Source organism: Coccidioides immitis (assembly GCF_000149335.2).
Source record: "Coccidioides immitis RS genomic scaffold supercont3.4, whole genome shotgun sequence".
NCBI lineage: Eukaryota > Fungi > Ascomycota > Eurotiomycetes > Onygenales > Onygenaceae > Coccidioides > Coccidioides immitis.
Window position 1 is genome coordinate 1,028,025 of NW_004504311.1, and position 19,684 is coordinate 1,047,708.

Below are 19,684 nucleotides of genomic sequence, written 5' to 3' on the forward strand. Positions count from 1 at the left end.
TTCAGAGCTGCCAGGCAGCTGAAAAGTGCGACGACTGGGGGTTTCGAGTTGGCGGACGTCGAGGCCGGAGATCTGCTACGCTAACCAAAAGCGGCTTAGCCTTCCCCCGCCACCACCCAAGAAGGCGCATCCATCGCTGCCGAGCCCCAAAAGGAGACGCATCGAGTTTCGACCCTCCGTTCCTCCTGGCGATTCACACTTCCACCTGGTGTTCACTCGCAGGTGTGCTGCGAATAGTGTTAAATACAGTGTCTGGAAACCTTTTTTTTTTCTTTTTCAGATAAATATCAGTGTTTCCGACTGCGTCCAGTTCCTTGACTAACCAGCTTAATAACCTTCCCCTCTCCCTCCTCACAACACTTGTGCCTGCGCATACGGACATACAACCTAGCACAAAATGAGAAAGTTGGGCTTCGGTAAAAAAGGCGAAGACGGAGACGATGACAATAGAAGAGCCCTTTTTGGCTCAAGGTCAAAGGCGAAAAGCCCAGCTCCCCAGTCAAACCCCTATGCCCAACCCCCTGGATATTCCGACCCCTATACGGAGGCAAAATCAAAGCTCTATGGTAATCCCCAATCTCAGCCCAGTGATAACGGACAATCTGGAGGGCCAAAACGTGATTACGGCGGTGTAAACCAGCCCCCGAATCAAATGGGAGGTGGTTATGGTCCAGGGAAACAGAGCGTCCAAGGAGGGTACGGGAGAGACAGATATGGAGGCAGTGATAATACAGGCGGAGGTTCTAGATACGGCCCTGGAGGCTATGGTGGCCTTGGAAATGCGGACCCTAATGCCGGAGACGATAATAGAAATGCCCTGTTCGGAGATGCTCGCCAGCGATTCCAGGAACGACAACAGCAGCAGGACAATACCCGTCCTCCCCCATATAGCGCTCATGCTGGAGCTGAGAACGAGAGCGGTGCTCCCGGCACTACATCTGGAGGCTACGGTGCTTATCAAGACAGACAGCTCACGGCCGAAGAGGAAGAAGAAGAGGACGTCCAGGCCATAAAACAAGAAATTCGCTTTATGAAACAGCAAGATGTCTCCTCTACTCGCAACGCTCTCCGTGTGGCTGCGGAAGCCGAAGAAACTGGTCGCAGTACTCTTGCTCGTCTAGGTGCTCAAGGTGAACGAATCCACAACACCGAAAAAAATCTCGATCTTGCAGCAAACCAGAACCGGATCGCCGATGAAAAATCTCGTGAGCTCAAGAAACTCAACAAAAGCATGTTTGCTATGCATGTTTCGAACCCGTTCACAAGCGCAGAGCGTCGCAGGGCTCGCGATGAAGCGATCATTAGTCGCCACCAGGACGAGCGATTCCAACGAGAAGAAACGCGGCTAGCTGCATTCCGAACGGAGCAGCGTTTGGGTCAGACTTTCAAGGAGATGGAGAAGCAGGGCCATTCCGCGACGTCAAAGACGAAAACTAATCTTGCGGAACGCTCAAAATACCAGTTTGAGCAAGACAGTGAAGATGACGAGATGGAGAACGAGATCGACTCTAATCTTGATGCTCTTCATGGTGCTGCAGTGAGACTGAATGGTCTCGCCAGAGCTACTGGGAGAGAACTTGAGGAGCAGAACAAACGCTTGGATGTTATTATGGGCAAGGTGCGTATCTCTTTCGATGCGTCTCCCGTGCTCTCTATACTAATAGCTCATTCCTACAGAGTGACTCTGTGGACGACCAAATCCATATGAACCGCGCCCGGCTGGACCGGATTCGTTAAACGCGGCAAATGTCTTTCTGTTCTATTTCAAGCAACATAGGTCCCGGCGTATAGGCTTCTATCTACATTAGCACCACTCCGACTTTATTACATATCAAAAGACCCACCCTCTACGTCTATGCCTGGGTAGTAAACCCTTTCATTGATATTGTAACCCTTCAGTATCGTCCTCCTTTTCTGCATTATACGGATATATCGATCGATCTACATACAATAGAAACCTGCTGGAAACGATGCTAAACTTAATCACTCTTCTCCCTTGAAAGTAGTCGCTTCTTCAGCCCAAATTAGTATGTTTAATGCTATACATGATTGGCTCCTTAGGTTTTCAAACAAGTCATATTCGAATAGGCTATTATTCGGCGCCAGAGTCCAGTTTCCAAAAAGCATAATTGATTAAAATGCCTCGGGCCTGTCTCGCATAATAGTCATGTGAACAACCAAATATTAAATCTCTTCCAAACGAAGCTCATCTACAAAGGTGGAATACTACAAACGACCAACAAATTTCCTTTTTCCATCATATAAGAAAGGCTCCAGGCTCATAATTATGTCGCACCATGCCATAAATCCCATGGCCACTCGACTCATTTGACCGGCTAACATATTCGGCTATGCCGGAATCGCGTTTAGTATCTCATCCAGCATGGTATTGGCCCAATCAATATCGGTGCTCGTATCTATCTCATCTGGAAAATTCATATCTTCCATACTTTGCATACAACCAAGATCCAAAAAGTCAATGTTAATGTCTTGTACGTCCTGGTAGTGTGGAGGTGAGGACGGTTGCTGTGAATCATGCGGCTGTATGGGAGACGATTCATGCTTCTCTTGAGCTTCGTTGGTTGAACCAAACTGCTCAGGGCTCCAGGGCGGTGACGTAGCTTGAGTGGACGGCATCTCCGCCTTTGTCAGAGTATCAGTCACGGCGCTATCGTCAGTGTTGATCTTAGGTGAAGTCGAGTCTGTAGAGGACAGTGGCTGATCATTGTTCTGCTTCTGTTCTCCTGGGTCTGCCTTTGGAGTATGCGCGGCTATCTCCTGGCTTAGTGTCTTGTCTGGATAAGTGGAGTGTGTAATAGCTTTCACTGGTAATTCTCGGACAAGGATTGGGAGGTCGCTGTCCTGTGGATATCTGCCCCGTGCAAGGGCGTAATCAAGAGTAAGGGACAGGCGCAAATAGAATCGCGGCTGTCGAATAAATACTTCTGCCCAACCCCTTGTTTCTTGACTAACGTTCGGGTCGTCACCTATACATGCCGTGGTTAGGATAGTCCCAGAAATCCTGCGTGACATGGTTACCCACCTTCCAACGGTTTTTCAAGAATGGAGAGATTCTGAGCCTCCGCAAAGTGGAGAATCTCGCGTATGTACACCGCAACATCGTCGGTTCCATCGTATCGACTTCGATACAATTGCATGACTTCCGCGTAGTATCGTAATCGTCGTTTCCTCGTGGCGGACTGCGATCCAGATCCCGAAAGTTTCACGTCAAGTGCATTTAAAACAAGAGGTAAAGCCGTATAAGCAATGCTGGAAAGAGATTTCAGTACGTATTATACAATAAATGTTGTCTTGCAAGCACCACGCGAAAGGCGCGGACACGTATATCATGGCACTCACGCGCTGATAGGAAGATGGCATGCCACGCCGTGGGCTAGCAGCCGTTTCACGGATTTGGTTATGCCCAAGGCTGAGCTCTCCAAGTCATCCCTAAGAGCTTGAAGACGATTCTCATACGAGTCCAGTACCAAATCTGAATTGGCTTCGAGTAGCAATGCTTCATAATGGCATAAAGCAACACGCGCGGCACTAGATATTAAGTCATCAGGTGTCGCGTCAATTACCAAGGTTATGGAATGGGTGGACATACTGATAGTACATATTCGTTAACTCGGAATAAAGTATGACAGACTCGTGTGGTTTTTTTGGGCCATGGAAGGGGGCAAATGCCGCTTTGGCGTCTCGAGCCCAGTGTGCTAAATTTTCTCTAAATCCGACAACATCAGCAACACTGGCTTCAAGTTCTGTCTCTGTCATGGGTGGCGGCTGCGTAAAGCCGTTTGCGGCGTAAACAGTTGCCACTACGTCTGTGAGGACCATTGCGAGTTGGCACTGTAGGTTCAAGACTTTTGCAAGATGGCGTTTCGTTTCAACGTTGTAGACCTCGGAGCAGTACATCTCCTCCTGCATATCTCGCTCATCCATACAGTCTAGTGACAAGTCAAAATTAGGTGAAGCTATCTGGAGATGCCGACGCAGCCCTAAAGGCAGGATCCTGTCACGCAGCAGAATGGACCACCATAGCCTCTTCTTCGTATTGCGGAGCGGATCATCGTGATTAAGTTTGTGGTAATTGTGTGCTTCCAAAAGCAGCGCGTTTTGAATTGCACTAGTGAGCCACAAGCTACCCGCATGGCGATTCACCGATGAACTTTGATAAGTGAGTAACACAGAGCCTTGCGCCTTGTATAACACATTATGCTCAGCATTGAGATTATAAAGCAACTACAGAGAAAAAGTCGATATTAGCCTAGGCAAATTAATTAGATTTCATAAACAATTACCTTTGCGCGGTCATATAATATATTTCTCGCAGTGCGAGTATCCGGGAATCCGGCTGCATTGATAACTTGAAACGGAACAAACTAGGAGCCAGAACCATGTTAGCTAGGTACAAGGTGGGGAACATACAGAGAACAAAGGCCATACCGCACAACTCGCAAATAACATCGCTTGGAACACAAATAGCGATATGGTATGAGGCTTTCGCGAGTGGCCAGGTCGGTTATAGTAAGACCTCCAAAAGTCCCCCTCGTGGATCACCGGGAGGCACGGGTGCACGTGCAGAAAGTATTGCCGGACAAACTCATCTAATATCGGAGACGCTGGGACATGTAGGGAACCCTTCAGTTCTAAATATCTGACATCTTCGGCCGGCAGCGTTGGGAGATCACTCAGCTCCAAGAAGCGGTAAAATGAAAAAACAACGTTTGAGTTATGACGTGGAGCATCAATTGCGGTTGGAAGTATAAATTTAGGAATCTGAGCCTCGAGAGTAGCGAAGGTTTCAAAGGGAATTTCCCCTGTATACCATTAGAACAGGGCCTATTGACAGAAAATGGACGGGTCTTTATTATCAACAGAAATCGAGAACAAAACTTCCGCAGTGGGAAATACATACGCGCTTCCCACAAATTAGGACCGAATTGATTTTGCCGTGCTGGATCCGCGAACCGAGATATGTCTGGAATTTGAATTATCTTTTGCGCCGTTTGTAGACCTGCGTTACTATTCGGTTTATGAACTAGGGCATTGGGTAAGGCTGTATCGGCTCTCGGGGGTATTTTTACTCCACGCCTGATAAATGTGAACTGTAAGCTTAAAATATTAAAATACACTGTATATATGAGCTCGGGGAAAGAGGCACTTATAGACACTAGAATGCAAACCTGAGATTTGGAGATGGATGATAACGATAGGACTCACCCCCTGCCTGAACTTGCACGAATAGCACACTCATGGCCATCAAGGCGACAATTTGTACATGGATTCCCGTGAATCGAAACATCGCAGCGGACCTTGCGCTCATGGCACCATATACACGCCATACGCGCCCGCTTTCGGGGCCTCTGTGAAGGGTCCATATTCGGAACCGCCGGATAGAAACAAGTCGAGTTGTTGGGGAATGTGATGATACTTAATCTCTTTGCGTTTGTCACTGGGCTTGTTAAGGTGCTGCATCCAAATCTTGGGGGGGGGGGGGGGGGGGGGGGAAGTAAGTAAACAGGAAGAAAATGGATTATGTCGGAGGGGAAGGAATAGTAGTGCTGGGGACCTAGGCTCCAGGGCGTGAGCTGAGAAGGTGTCTGACAACATAACAAGAGTGGGGAGCTTCTGTAATCCTTATGACCTATTTTAGTAGGTTGCCATAAGATCTTAGCGTCCTACAGAGTTCCCGAGAAATCTCGAATTCAATACATTATCGAAGTCGAGTTCCGAGACCATAAAGGCCGACGATATCTGATTTACCGGGCCATCCGGCCTGCCAGCGGCGTCGCCTGAGACTGCCGTAAAATCAAATGAAAGACGCCATCAGCCATACCACTGTTGGCTACCAGATGTTTTTATTTTTGCCTCTCTCGAACGATTAGAAATGGTAGCACACCATTTCAGCTTTTTGAGGGCATTAGGCGACTCCAAGAATCTGGCCTCCGGCTATCGGTATCTTGAACATCCGGAATAATGGACCGAGTCAGTGGTCCATCGTTTAGCTTCGTTGCCAAATCGGTTCGACGAGCATTGCGAGCAACGAAAACCAGTGAATTGGCCATTCGGCATGCTTTCACGGGCAAGAATAAACTGTATTCACGGTGGCAAAAAGAATGATGTTCAACAGCTTCACCGTCAACAGCAGCCCCCGTTACTCGAGGCCTTGGAAGAGGAGGCGTGAACAGTGGTTTATCTCAACGTTGTGAGAAAAGCCGAGAAAGGCCAATGAATAACTACGTAGCGCTCGTTGGCCAATAGAAACCCGGATTTCGCCCCACCCGCACTTCCCCGCGTCCCGGAGGCGTAAAAACTAAAATCCGTCGGGGAATCCGGGGAAGAGCCATGTGATTCGACGTGCAGGCCCCGAGTTGCACTTCTTTGCTGATTTGAAAGCATTCAGACCATTAAAAGCCTTCAGAGGACGAGCCAGTAAGGCTTAAAAGTTTATCATGTCGATGATTTCTGCAGTGCTAGCAGTAGGATCATAGAATTAGTGGGATCATATGTACCGGCGGCTGGGCGATTTTGTGCAATTATGAATGCCCAGAAAGGATGTGTAAACGGGCCCCTAGATCCGACCAAGTTTCATTTCTTGGGACAAGGCATTCGCCATGGTGATTCATAGGCGAGGATGGTAGCGAATGGCATGATGGGATGTTTGCAAAATCCCGAGGTTTGAGGGGTATTCATGCCGCGGTGCAAGTTATTCAAGGCCTCCAGATTGAGAGGACAGTCTGGGTGCATGCTTGCTGCATTTCCTGCTTGTTTTCTCTGGTCTCTTGCCTTTTTTTTTCTTTGGCTTATTTCCTGCGGATCGGTTTGGTTTGGCTCTGTCTGGCGGTCTGCCCGAAGCACTTCCAGCCCGCTTACAAAGCATCTGCTAGTAGTTAGGCTCCAAGTGTCGCTAACTACGGAGTAGCAGCCTGCTGCTTCGTCATGGAGGGCACTTTGGGGAGGAAAAAAAAAATATTACAGAATTAAAGAACATTTTATGGAGAATTGCAGACGGAAATTATCCATAAATATTAAGGCTGCAAAATCCGCATTGCCAGGCACAAATCAACAGCATAAAAATCGTCCTAATATCCGCCCATGCGCTGAACGCGTTGTCAATGGATCACAGGGCAAATTTGATGACCTGCAGCTCTCGACCGGGTTGTTTATAGTTATGCAGACGCCGAAAAAGACACGCCAGCCAACAGCTTGTGCCGAGTTATTGTCAGGGGGGAGGGCTTCCGAACGCGCCATCTCTCGAAGAAAAACAAAATATGTAACCGTGCAGGATCTCTGTGCATGACACCCACAAAAGGATTTATCAGCATGAACATGGGTTGCTTCGTTCCCGTGAGATGTGTTTTTCTCCTCCATGTATGTATACGGAGTACTCCGTACTCCATACATCAAACACGATCACAGAGCGAGGCCTTTTTTTTTGCCCGCTGATGAGACATTACTTCCTCACATGCGACAGGAATAAGGAGCGTGCAGCTTCTGACACAGCGGGAAATTCTTGGCGCTGACCGCGCGGCTTAACTACACGAAAACCGTAAACTGTCCTATCAACCACCCCGGCATCCAAACCGCCGCGAGCTCGTTTTCTCCTGATCTCGAGAGTCAAGATTTGTTTACGAGGCGTGGTGGTACATCGATCTCGGAAAACCACATCAGGACCCTCGAAAGGCAACGCAGGTACCGACTGGGGTACGTAACATCAAAACAGGGGGAAGAGACTTAACCTGGTACGAATACGCCAAAGCAGCACCAGAGGGGAGAGTATGACGCAAGTAGCACAGTAAGCTCGCCTTTGCAAAAATCAAGGATAAGATGAAAATCAATCAAAAATTGAAAAAAAAAAAAAAGAGAGAACGGGGCCTTATACTACCATGCTTGCCGCACAAAGTCGACAGTAACTACGGAGTATCGAGGAGGTAAAGGCTCAAGAAATCAAGAGAAACTTCTCATCCAAGGGTCATCTGTATTTCAATATGCCTACCGAGCTCCGATCCTATAGCGACAGCGAGCCTATTCATGAAAACAGCACAAAACCAAAATAGCAATCAGCATATCCGAGCCCCAATCAACATATTTCCAGCGCCGAGGTATCTGGCAAAAAGGCAGCCATCCAGATACTGGAAGGAACCAAAAAGAGCCAACGATGAAAAACGAGTGAGACAAAACCCAACCAAGTGCACTCATGCTCAATGGCATGTAAAAAAGCGATGGACCCTGATCTAGCGAGGGGGGTATATAGGCATATAAATCAATGGGATATCATGAGTGAAAACAAATGGGGTCATCAATACCAATCCATAGGGTGGAAGAGAAAGGAAAGCGTTGCACTCTATCCGAGACATGAAAAGGAAGAAAAAAGGCCGCCAGTGTGTAAGATGGTGTCTGGAATTGATCCAGTGCCGCCTGTTTTTGCCATATATACCTCCTTAAAATATGAGAAAAAGAAAAAAAGGGGGAGGAAGAAACAGTATCTCGACGGCGGGTATCAGACGTGCTGCAATCTTATATCACTGCTCAAAATCGGGTATAAGAAAGAAAAATAAGGGGATAGGCGAAAGAAAAGGCAAAAAAAAAAAAAAAAAAAAAAAGGCTATAGTACAAGGTTATTAGTGACATAAAGTCGGGAATCGAACGCAAATCGGAAAACCGTAAATCGCAAGTAGGAGTGTCAAGAGGCGGACGCTAAATAGGGCGGATCAAGAATCGCTATATGCGAAGCTTTCTATATGTCGTCAAAAAGCCATTGGGAAATGTCAAATACGCAAAAGTCTTATCACGCCTCTTCCTCAGGCGAGCCAGACTCTTTGTCATTTTTGTGCACTTTTTTGTGACGTCGTAGGTTCGATACAACTGAAAAATGTCTTCCGCAACCCTCAACTTCGCAGGCATATGCTGTAATCTCAAATGTTAGTTTTCAAGTTATACAGCATGGATATTTGCTGCATCAACTTACGTTTTTCACCTGTGTGACTGTACATATGCGTTTGCAGTGAGGACGGGCGAGTGAATCGCTTGTCGCAAACTTTGCATTTGTGCTTCTTCTGCGTGTTCGATGGCACTTTGGAGCTGAACTGGCCCATCATGGACTGCGGAGGAAGAGCACCAGCCAAAAGGCCAGACGGTCGGGGCAACGTCCTTGATAGTCCGTCATAGGAATCCGAAGTTGTAGAGCTGTAATCTGTGACAGAAGAGTCCACGGAAACAACAGATGCACTGTAGTATGGATAATTGTTTGCTGAAGAAATGGATGACGCAGATGAATGTGTTGATGGAAAGCCGTATGAGTCCACGGAGCCACGAGAGCTGCGAGGACCATAGATAGCGCGAGGCGTGAGGTCCTGGCTCAAAGCAACCATGCCTCGACTCGCATCAAGGGCATCGCTGAAGGTCACTTGCGGTGGCTGTGTCGCATGCGGAGAAGTCTCGTTCCTATTTCAGTACGAATGAGTTTTGAATCCGAGAAGAGTGACGAAGAATTGCTGAAAAGGACTAACCCTTGATGCACACTCCGCGCCTCCAAGTGCGTTGCATGGTGCGGTGGTGGCGGATGCTGGTGGTGGGGAGGTTGATGTTGGTGCTGTTGTTGTTGCTGCTGCTGGTGCATATGCAGCGACTGCGCGTATTCCAGGGACGAATAGTTTGCAGGTGTGAAAGATGCCATCTGCGGTGCAGTCGTGCAGGGCTGTGACTGCTCGAAGGTGGTCCGGGGAAGCTCTGTGGGTAGTACGACGAGTTCCGAGCCACCATATCCCACACTATTGTAGTTTCCGCCGTGAACCATTGCCGGCGCAGAGACCTGCCCGTTTGCATAGGAGACAGGAATCGCCGGAGGCCTTGAAGCGTCCTCCCGTTTCATGCTCACTGGATTAGCCGCCACAGCAGGCTGATACACGGAACTTGGCGGGTGCGAGGTGCTGTGTGGAGGCCATCCTTCACCAAAGTGTGGTGGGTTGGCGCGGCTATGATTCTGGTAGACACTATCGTAGCTGAGCCCGCCATACTGGCGACTTCCACTCTCCATAACCATCGTCATCGAGAAGAGCGAGTATGGAGACTTGAAAATAATAATAATAAAAAAAAAAAAAAGCCAAAAAGCTGTCGGGATTATTTTAGAGAATGAATGTGCGCTTGTCTCCCAGGTACCAGGAAAGTCAGTGAGCAGCTCAAGGCGTGACGACGATCAGATCGACCCCAGCGCAGCAGCTTTGACCTGCTGCTCTCGTGCTCTCAATTTTCGGAGTGGAATCGTCCCTGCTGGCGCCCATGTACAGCCACGAACTTTTCTTAGGCGAAGAACCAGTGAACGTAAATTCCCAAGAGTCCGCAATGCTAACAGCACCCAAAGAGAAGATTGAACCAACACAAAGGCGCAAAGATGGGATCGCAAGTGGTTGAACAGAAAGGGAAGAGATTGCTAGGCTGAAATCCGCGATGATGGGCGGATCGACGTGATTAACGAAGGAAGATCGTGCGGTATGTGTATGTTTATCAGGCACGGATGCTCAATATACAAAACAGAATGTTTCAAATGGTGATGGGGGAGGCAAATGGCATTATAATTATTATGAGTACGTATGTATCGATGGACGGGCTGGGCCGAATGTTTTATGTATGGGAAGGGGGGTGGGAATCGGACCCGGGGAGGCAAAATAAAAAATAAAAGGAAGACCACAACAAGCTGGGAACCAGGAAGAACAAGCAGAACAGGAGAACGCGGCCTGTCAGCAAAGATGCAACGTCTATTTAGACTGGAGTCAATAGCGAAAGGCAAGAGGGGGAACGATGATAAAAGAAAGGCGCACGATTCATGGATGGGAGTCGGCTGGATGTAATAAGGACATACCGCTACGAAATTGTGGAGCAACCTGGAGTGATGGAGACTGGTTTTTTTTATTTTTTATTTTTTTTTTTCCTGTCCCTTTCGATGGGGATAATAGGCTGTCGACTGCTCTTTTTTGGATTTCGATGGGATGCAAGGGAAAAAAGTGAGTTACTTTCCGTACGGAACACTTACGCTGTAACAAGGCTGTCCGTAAGATACCCGTCCGGTAACTTACGCAGCTCAGCAGCGCCGAGCCTTGCACACCTTCTTTTCCATCCCTCCCCATCTCAAAATTGTCGAATTATCTACCAGGGTGTCCAGCACGCTGAAATGTGATCGAAATCTCAGTGCTACTCCACACCGAGAAAATACACACGCACGCATTTCATCGTTACCTACTCCGTACAGGGTGCAAGCACAAGGGCAAAGGCAAAAGACCGAAGTGCGGATTTCACACGAATTGGCTTTTGCGGGTGTTGCAAAAAGAAAGGTAACTCTAAGTTACCTAGCTCCGTCTGTAACCCAGAAATACAGTCTTGATACTCTGGTAACCTCTCTCTCTTCTTCCTCTCCAACTTCCTCTCTGTGTTCGCGCCAACATCAAGGTTCTTGTCCCAGAGGAGGTGATGTAGATCCTCAGTGGGCGAAAACTCTTTTGAAAGGGGTACTTTTGTTCTTGACCCTTTGTACGGAGTACTTTTTCTTTTTTTTTTTTACCTATTCCCTCTCAACGGGCGCCACTGACAGAAGATGCGTCGAGGGGCGCACATTAGCGTCCATTGGCTCGACAGGGGTAAACCTTTAGAGTTCGGGTTTCTTAAGGGTGTGGGCCCTTCCATCACTTGCATCCTGTGCCCCCAAGAATGGCATAGTGCATATATAAGTCATTCCGTCCTAGAAATTTTTTTGTCTGGAAGAGATAACTGGCGAGCCATGGTTGCTGTGTGGAGGGTTTTCTGAGATGTTTTGGGTGAAGGTTCTCCGTCTGCGGTATGGACGTATACGAAGAGGGGTTGGGAGCAAGTATTCGTCGTGCGCTCTCTGCTCTCGCCCTCTTTTTTTTTTTTTTTTTCCCACTCTGTAGTATCCTCTTTCGGTCGTAGTATAGTTATATACCTACATACTCCCAGCCCGTACATACGTCTTGCTAGTTTTTCCTATCAGGGATCAGATTTTAACCCATACGGGACCCCTCCCTTCTTCCCCTCCCCGTGCTTTTCCACTTCGCGCATCGAAACCTGATTGAAGAGATCGATATTTTATCAGCTTCGATTCGAGAACATGACCCATTCCATATTATCACAGTTATCAACCAAGATCAATAACCCCCTCCGTGTAACAAACCTTTGGACGCAGGGATGCTTTCAATGCACAAGGCTTATTTATTATTGGCTATGGATGCAAAGAATCCGAGCCAAGGCCATTGCAAAAGGACCAACAATCCAGCACGCCTGAGTTCTCCAGACGGGAAACAAGAATACATAACTTGGCTAGCTGGAGGGGACGACTTTCGCTGATGACGAGTTCATTTCTCCCTCTTCATGAGCCCTGCGGAGATAAAGTGACGAAGATATAGCCTTGCAAACATCTACATGCAACATGGATGAGGTGCTGAGAAGCTCCTTTCCATTTCTTTTCCCCTATATCGCCTCGATAAGCACGGTCAAGCGTTGTCATTCGCGCTATTTCAGGTTGGGCTAAAACTGAGTCGAAATTATTGCAACCGCACCGGCGCTGCTTGGATTCAAAGTTCCAAAAAGTGCCACTAGTGGTTAATCCATTTAAGCTTATCTGATTGGCTTCGATAGCTGATGTGATCAGTCACAATTGCTCCCACCGAAAGGAGAATCAAGCAATCTGGATTTGTCAGATGCATCCAGACTTGCGCCTTGGTCGAGAAGAACCAATCGCAGGAATGGGGAACACCTCGTTCCAAGCAGTTGGCAGTGCTCCTGTCGCAATGCTACAAAAAAGTAAAATAAAAATTAAAGTATGGACGGAGTACGGAGTAGGTGTGTATGGAAACGACTCGAACACATAAAAACATTGTCCGTCCAAGAGCATTGAGCTCGGCAACCATAACAATACAAACATCTCAAGTGTCTCTGACCAAAAACCTTCAAGAAATCAAGGTTCGCAGGGACTCACAGGCCTCAGATCACAAACAAGGGTATCCCGGCAACTTAGATTTGACATGGGTGATCAAGAGTGGATACCGCTTAACTCACAATGCTGACTTGGCACGAGTACAAGCGTTATGCTCAGCCAGCATCCAAGGACAGAAGCGTGGGGGTCAGTCCTCTGTGGATGTATCTCTCCCGAGACGGCTTCGGGGAGGGACAACGCGCCCTCTTTCCGCCGGGTCTTGCCCAACAGTTTCGAATCTCTGGCGGAGAAGCGGTGGGAATAAGATTTTGTACGTGCTGTACGTGCTGTATGTGGTAAACAAGGAACTTCTGCGAAACGTGTATTTCAGCCAGGCTGACGCACGGTTATTTTTCACGCCTAGCACAGAAAAAAAAAAAAAAATTCCAGATGAGATGGTTTCCTTTTTTTTCCTTTCCTTTTCCCCCCCCTGTCGCCACCATGCCAGCCTCTTGAGCTGTCGGCGCGCCGTACATGTTGGGCAGCAAAAAGCAATTCAAGTTGGCATTGCTCCGACAGGAAAGGAAACATAACCCAAATCATTGACTAGTGGCGCCGAAAACTTTGAGATACGCCGTGTGAGCCGCCCTTTGGCCCAAACCAAGGTTTGGAAATGGGCGGAATGCGCCAAGGAACCGCCGGATTTGCAGTGCGACGGAATGGGCGCCATTAGCGTCAGGATAGTGCACATCCTGAGAGTCCACTCAGGTCTTGGCTGAGGAAATCGGTCACAGGTCAAAGAGCCTTGGCAAAAGCTTCCATACCAATTGATATCGGAGCTAACGCATACCTTGAACCTCTATCCTCCGCAGCTCCCCGTCTCTCCGCCGAAGAATACGGGAGTCACAGCGAATGGTAGGTTGGCAAAATATCAAGGTGAGATTAGTTTGCAAGATGATTCTATTGGGCTTCACGTGATAATTGCATGATGCACCTTGAGCTCACTCCAGGGCATTAGTTGTCGCTGTCCCCCGGGGGGTTGTGTTTGGCCAACTTTGCGGCTTCAATTCACGACCGCCTGTCGGAGCATGAAAGCTGCGAGCTATGCCTATCAAGCCATAAAGAAATGTCGGGCATGAAGCGGGAAGATGCAGGCGATGCAGTCGTCTGTCAGGAACAAAGAAGTCAAAACGACTTTTGGGGACGGCTTCCCTCAAACATCTTTCCCCAAAAGTCGCGTTTCAGTCCCACCAAACGGTCTCCAATGGTACGGGCTGAATGCAAGATCGACGTCGACCAAAGCGGCCGCAGGGGCGCTTAACTCTAAAACTGGCGCGGCGGATACTCCGTGATTGAGTGAGTTTCAATAAAAAAGCAAGGAATTTCCGGTCCGGTGGGCGAAAGAATACCATCCCCCAAAGGTTCAACGCGATCCCCTGCTCCTCCTCTCCTTCTTAAGCTCATCGAGAGAGACAATGTATGGCCAGGCAGAGCCCAGAGCTATCCGTTCACAATATAAAAAAAAAAAAAAAAAAAAAAAAAAAAAAAAAAACCTACCGTTCTTGTGACTTGAAATTGGCTATACATGTGGGCCAACCTTTGGAACCGGGATTCCGGCGATATTGTGAACCATTGAGGTCTGAAACCAATAATGATCCCTTAGTGGCTGTATACCGCCACGACAAAGTAAGCCCCAGTGACGCAGCAATGGGCACTTGACGAAGCAGGAGGTACATACCTTACTGATGCTGACGAGTCGCCAGCCGGTACCGAGATGAAAGAAGTGCGACAAACCAAGGATGTGAAGCTTGGATGCCTCCTTGTCCGTACGGGGGACTCCGATAAAAGGCATATCTTTCCAGCTTGCCGACAACAGCTGCCGGCAATCGTCAAGCCTGGCGGCGCCACCTGCAGAGACTCGGGGAGGGGACCTCGTGAGAAAGGCCTTTTCGGGAGAGCAAAGGAGAAGAGAGAAAGGGCTCCGAAGGAGTAATTCCCGCAAAGCCCATGACCACTTGCATGACGCGAGATCGTTGAATGCGGGGAAGGGCGGTGATTGATTAGATAATAGCAAGATGCAGGTGGGGAGGTCTGTCATCCTGCGCTCCTTGCCCGAAAGCAGTTAAGCAGACGCGTAAGCTTCATTAAAAAAGTTGAGGCGCCTTCGCAACCCCACAGCAAACCCACCCTGGTAGAGCATCCAAGAGGCTGGGCGCCGTCCAGTCGCCCAATAAGCTTGTCCGGTTGTGGTCTGACATCCCGCGCGGCGGTATCTAGTGGGGCCCTTTAAGGGAGGCCAACCCCTGAAGGAACTTGCATTTCATCATCTGGTCCAGTTGAGGCAAACCCTCGTAGAATGATTCGTCTGAACTCCCCTTTCTGTCCTGACCCGTGTTTGGTCTCCAGTTTCGCTGTGGTCGACTTGCTGTTCGGGGAGTTCTTTTTTTTTTTTTTTTGGTTCTCCAATGCTTGCCGCTTCCGACCTTGCCAGCTTCCTTGTTGGCTTTTTTTTTTTTTTTTTGCCTGGAAGTTGCTTGTTCACGAGGACAACTTTGCCCCTGGCGGCTGAGAGTAGCGTCTGCACACGTCACGGACATGACTCGAAGATATCACCTTTTGCCGCTTCAAGGTACGTCCCGAATTAAGGGCACCGGGATGGCCTCGCAAAAGAAACCAGCGATCCGGTAAGTTGGCGCGTTGGAGAGCAAAAAGAAAAATAATCCATCTTGTTTTTCCTGAATTACGGTCAATTTTTTTCTTTTTTTTTCTTCCTGGATATTCTCAGGAAGTGCTATATCTGATAGGCCAATCGCAACCTGACGCTCCAGTCGTTCCGCCCACAAACGTTAATCTCGCCGGGAATCAAACTCCTCTCCGGATAGAGCAGCTTGCAGAAAGGTGAGGGTTCGTGTGATCTTCCAGGGCCAGCAACGGTGCTCCCAGGGGGAGACGCCACGATCGAAGATCACTCAAATAGATCGCGAATAGTTCCCAGTAGTTTGGATTCTGACTGCAAACTGACCATCTGCGATGAAATCCCAGGCCGTGCTGGACATCTACACTTTTCTCAACGGGGAAAGCTGCTCTGAGAAAGGTGACTTCACACAGCATCGGGGAATCTCACTAGCCTGGTCTGTTGTGAATGCAAGTCTTGGTCGGCTGGTCCCCCACAATTATCGGGGACCGGGTTCGAAGCTTGGGGTTTGCCAGCTGCATGATAAGCAAATCGATATCGGCAGATCGTCACCGACCCTGTCGAGCCGGACAACATCCTAACCCACGTTTTTCCTGTTCCTTGATCGCCAGATCATCTGCCCTTCCCCGTTTCTTCAGAGCGCGAGTTCAAACAGGGCATGGGGCAGCAACAAGATGAAACAGAGGCCGGAAAACAGGTCAGGGCCCGCGACACTCCTTTTTTTTCCTTGCTGGAAATCTGGGTTGGAATTGTATTTTAGATTTTGTTACTTACAATCCATGGTAATACCATTGCACCCAACAAAGAAAGTTACGGCTTGTCGAGACGCCGCGCTAAGGTTTACATGGTCCATACCTGTATATGTATGTAAGGACGTTCGCTGGCGGTGGATCCCCTTGAACCTTTGGAGCATCATCAACCAGCGCGGTGAAATCCAGGAAACATCTGTTTTAGGTTCCCCAGAAACCCAGGGCCAAGAACCCATAGAATCCAAATATTGCTGACGGAGCCAGCCTGATCACGCTGGGGGGGGGCGGTACTCCGGAATCGGAGAATATTCCGTCGAGATTATACTGAAGACCCGCGATCTGCGCGCTTTAACGGATATAACATGTAGCATTTCCTCACTGTAATTTTCCACATCGCCGAATCAGAGGCATGCGATTTTACCGCTTTTGGACATGCCTTTGCCTTCCCCAATCCCGCCTTAGGGCTTACAGCCTAATCCACCTACAGTTAGACCTGGGTCCCTTTCCTCTCCCCCCCAAAAAAAAAAAGGAAAAAAAGGCCAAATCAGATAGATCGTGACAAAATGCTATGAAGGACGTGCGTGATGATATGTGCTTGGGCCGGAGCATGCACACATTTTTTTAACATTTGGCACCTTGCAAACGCGACTGCCGAACGATGCTCTTCTACGTACGTTGTCGATTATAGGGCTTTTAAGGCTGTCTCTCCCCACGGCTCGGCAGGCTATCCACCATCCTTGCCCTCCACAGACGAAAGAAAGAAAAAAAAAAGAGGTGAGGGTTACATATGCAATGCCTAACATCCTCCGGAGTATACACTTTCCCCAAAGGCCAGGGGCATGATTATTCCGTGTTGAAAATGGTTGCCGCTTGATGACAAGGCAAAAGTACTCCGTACGGAGTACGGAGTATGGGAGAGTTTAAAAAGAAAATTTTCCAATCAGAAGACGGCCCCGGGGGCTGAGTTTCAACGGGCCTGAGAGCCAGATACGATCACACAGCCAAGACGAGCATCTCCACCAAGCTGGCCCCTGGACGCGCAATGTTTCCAGCGGGTGCTCAGTGTTCATCGGTGAACCAGCTTTTTGGTTGGTGATTTTTTTTTTTTTTTTTTTTTTTTTCTTTTTTTTTGTTTCCCTTTCCCGGGGGCAACAAAAGAGGATGGGGAGAGAGAGACCTTGTGTTGTCCCTTTGCCCAAAGACCAGCCACCGATAGTGTGTCGACGTATTTTCCTCCTACACTCTGAGACCGGTGGCAAAAGTGCGGTACGGGGGGGGAGAGGGGGCGGGCGCAAAGTGCTTGGGTCCCTAGAGAGGGCGACTCCCATGACATCCAACCCCTTGAGCTTGGACTTGGGGGGTGGGTTGTGTTTGCACGACCCTGATGGCGGCGGCGGCTGTCGAGTGGGTGCGTGCGAGGGAGTTGAGTTGAGCGTGAGCGTGAGTGTGAGTGTGTGTGTGGGAGTGTTGTGGGTTTGTGGGTTTGTGGGTGTGGAGACCGCCCCCCTTGCCGGCGCCCAGGGAACCTCAAACGGGGCCAACCCTCAAGCTGAAACACGCCGTCGTCGTCTCAAGCGCGGCCCACATGCCGCCTGCTGGCCAGTGACGTCAAGCACTCCCTCTCTCCTTCCCTCCTTTTCTCCATACTTGCTCCTTGTTTCCTTCCCAACCGCGCTTTCTCCCCCAATCCATATCCGTCGCAACTACTCCGTACTCCGTACTAAAAAAAAAAAAAAAACATCCACTAGAAACAAGAACTGTTCTGGAAGCGAATGAAGAAGCTTCGAGAGAAAAAGAAATGAGCTGCATCAGCGGGTTATATTTAGAAGCGCGGGGCGGGGGCTTTTGTTTGTATGGGAATCTGGAAAGGAGAGGGGAAGGGGCATTTTTTCTCAAGATTCGTAACACCCGACTCCGTACTTTCTCCCCCAGGCCTGCCCAGTGACGTGTTTTTGCATGGGCAGAAACAATGCCTTCGTAAGCCTCTCTGCCCCTCGCGGCGGAAACAGCGTGTTCAGCAGCAACTGCTCGCCGAGGGACGGGAATTTCAACCCGCCCCTTGCATTCACGTGCATCACCAATCCCAGAACGCACTCGATTCCCCCCTCCATCTGCATCTCACAATCCCCTCTGTCCCATTTCTTCCTCTCGGTTCCATTTGTTGTCGCTTGCTTCTCTGGTCCTCGACTGCTGTCCACTCGCCGCTGGTGTTATGTGCATGGCGACCATGCATGCGGCACATCCTGTGCGACTCCATCCAACCAACCAAACTCACTCCGTCAGGGAAAAAAATAAAAAAAACAAACAAGAACAAATTTAAGAATGAGGAGCTTTCATGCAGAATCCGGAAGAGCTGTCGCGAATTTTCTGATTCCGGCGTCGAATGCTATTCTTTGCATTCCGCGTGCTTGATCGAGATCCCTGTCAGGCCAGCGGGTTCTCGCCGCTCTCGGCATCGAAAGTCTTCAGATACGAGGTTTTCCAAAAAAGACATTCGGATCCTTTTCCTGCCTACCACCTCCGAGGTCACAATAACAACCACAGGAACAAACTGAGTCGCCGAATCGAGCAATCCGGGTTTCTCCCACGTTGAGTGTGTGGGGATTCAGGTTTCAACGTTGCGCAGACCAACCCGAGGTCTAAGCCTCCAGTATTGTTATATTTTCAAATGACAAAAGCCGACAGAGCCCTCCTCTGGCCACGATGAAGATGCATACATCCGCGCGATTCCTCGGGAGATGGTGCAACGGAACCTGCCTGAATTGGATCCCACTACTGCTTGCATTGGCATTCCTATCTCTTTTCTCAACTTCAATAACTATTACATAGGGACTGAAAGCGGCTTCGCCTTATCTCCGAAGTAACCGGAACTCTATGGGCTGGGCGTCGTTCGAGGGCCTGTGACACTGGATTTTTCTTAATTTGGATTGTGTGCAGTTTATGTTATTTTACGGAATTATCTCGTGCTAGGCATTTCTCGAAAGCAACAGTCGGAGTTTGATGGTGACAGTGCATCTAGGTCTGCTAGTGGGTGAGGTTACAATTCGTTTTAACGTGCTGCAGGGACTCGAACACCCTGCAAGATTTTTCTTTTTTCTTTTCTTTTTTTTTTTTTTTTTTGGTTCTTAAACAAAAAAGAAAGAAAGAAAATGGGGGGGGTTGACTCTACCATACCGCGGGAAAACTCTAAGCCATCCGCTGGGACTCTATTGCACCTTTGGAATGTTATGCACCTTTCATTGTAAAATGACGAGCGAATTTGCTTGTGATGGTCTTCATCCATTACGGTCCCCCCGATGAAGCGACAAATAC

At 48.8% G+C, this 19,684-nt stretch overlaps 7 protein-coding genes across 7 annotated transcripts; 5 read left to right on the top strand and 2 right to left on the bottom strand.

Moving 5' to 3' along the window:
- Positions 1 to 185: 185 nt before the first annotated feature.
- Positions 186 to 1,824, top strand: CIMG_04638 (plasma membrane SNARE protein). Its single transcript, XM_001245196.2, has 2 exons — positions 186 to 1,618; positions 1,678 to 1,824. Exons 1-2 carry the CDS (start codon positions 398 to 400, stop codon positions 1,735 to 1,737), a joined length of 1,281 nt encoding a protein of 426 aa, XP_001245197.1. The 5' UTR covers positions 186 to 397; the 3' UTR covers positions 1,738 to 1,824.
- Positions 1,825 to 2,057: 233 nt separating this feature from the next.
- CIMG_04639 (uncharacterized protein) lies at positions 2,058 to 5,329 on the bottom strand (the record flags this gene model as incomplete). The annotated part of the gene is made up of 8 exons (XM_001245197.2): positions 2,058 to 2,987; positions 3,044 to 3,270; positions 3,361 to 3,549; positions 3,611 to 4,245; positions 4,305 to 4,385; positions 4,450 to 4,823; positions 4,922 to 5,118; positions 5,190 to 5,329. The coding sequence occupies 8 exons, from the start codon at positions 5,327 to 5,329 to the stop codon at positions 2,350 to 2,352; spliced, it is 2,481 nt and encodes an 826-aa protein (XP_001245198.2). The 3' UTR covers positions 2,058 to 2,349.
- Positions 5,330 to 7,966: 2,637 nt separating this feature from the next.
- Positions 7,967 to 8,589, top strand: CIMG_13374 (uncharacterized protein). The gene has a single exon (XM_004446011.1). The coding sequence runs from the start codon at positions 8,211 to 8,213 to the stop codon at positions 8,562 to 8,564; it is 354 nt and encodes a 117-aa protein (XP_004446068.1). The 5' UTR covers positions 7,967 to 8,210; the 3' UTR covers positions 8,565 to 8,589.
- A 151-nt stretch (positions 8,590 to 8,740) lies between these two features.
- On the bottom strand, positions 8,741 to 10,054 carry CIMG_04642 (C2H2 finger domain-containing protein FlbC; the record flags this gene model as incomplete). The annotated part of the gene is made up of 3 exons (XM_001245200.2): positions 8,741 to 8,913; positions 8,975 to 9,450; positions 9,516 to 10,054. 3 exons carry the CDS (start codon positions 10,052 to 10,054, stop codon positions 8,795 to 8,797), a joined length of 1,134 nt encoding a protein of 377 aa, XP_001245201.2. The 3' UTR covers positions 8,741 to 8,794.
- Positions 10,055 to 12,861: 2,807 nt separating this feature from the next.
- Positions 12,862 to 13,707, top strand: CIMG_11359 (uncharacterized protein; the record flags this gene model as incomplete). Its single annotated transcript, XM_012358424.1, has 2 exons — positions 12,862 to 13,259; positions 13,539 to 13,707. The coding sequence occupies 2 exons, from the start codon at positions 12,862 to 12,864 to the stop codon at positions 13,705 to 13,707; spliced, it is 567 nt and encodes a 188-aa protein (XP_012213847.1).
- Positions 13,708 to 14,702: 995 nt separating this feature from the next.
- CIMG_11360 (uncharacterized protein) lies at positions 14,703 to 15,288 on the top strand (the record flags this gene model as incomplete). Its single annotated transcript, XM_001245201.2, has 3 exons — positions 14,703 to 14,917; positions 15,010 to 15,062; positions 15,206 to 15,288. The coding sequence occupies 3 exons, from the start codon at positions 14,703 to 14,705 to the stop codon at positions 15,286 to 15,288; spliced, it is 351 nt and encodes a 116-aa protein (XP_001245202.2).
- A 1,667-nt stretch (positions 15,289 to 16,955) lies between these two features.
- On the top strand, positions 16,956 to 18,274 carry CIMG_13375 (uncharacterized protein). Its single transcript, XM_004446012.1, has one exon. The coding sequence runs from the start codon at positions 17,534 to 17,536 to the stop codon at positions 18,146 to 18,148; it is 615 nt and encodes a 204-aa protein (XP_004446069.1). The 5' UTR covers positions 16,956 to 17,533; the 3' UTR covers positions 18,149 to 18,274.
- Positions 18,275 to 19,684: the final 1,410 nt, after the last annotated feature.

Excerpts from the sequence above, each read along its gene's own strand:
- CIMG_04638 (XM_001245196.2), top strand. The coding sequence starts at position 398 with ATGAGAAAGTTGGGCTTCGGTAAAAAAGGCGAAGACGGAGACGATGAC. Across the intron at positions 1,619-1,677 it reads TGGATGTTATTATGGGCAAG|AGTGACTCTGTGGACGACCA; the intron begins GTGCGTATCTCT and ends TCATTCCTACAG.
- CIMG_13374 (XM_004446011.1), top strand. The coding sequence starts at position 8,211 with ATGGCATGTAAAAAAGCGATGGACCCTGATCTAGCGAGGGGGGTATAT.
- CIMG_13375 (XM_004446012.1), top strand. The coding sequence starts at position 17,534 with ATGGGGAGAGAGAGACCTTGTGTTGTCCCTTTGCCCAAAGACCAGCCA.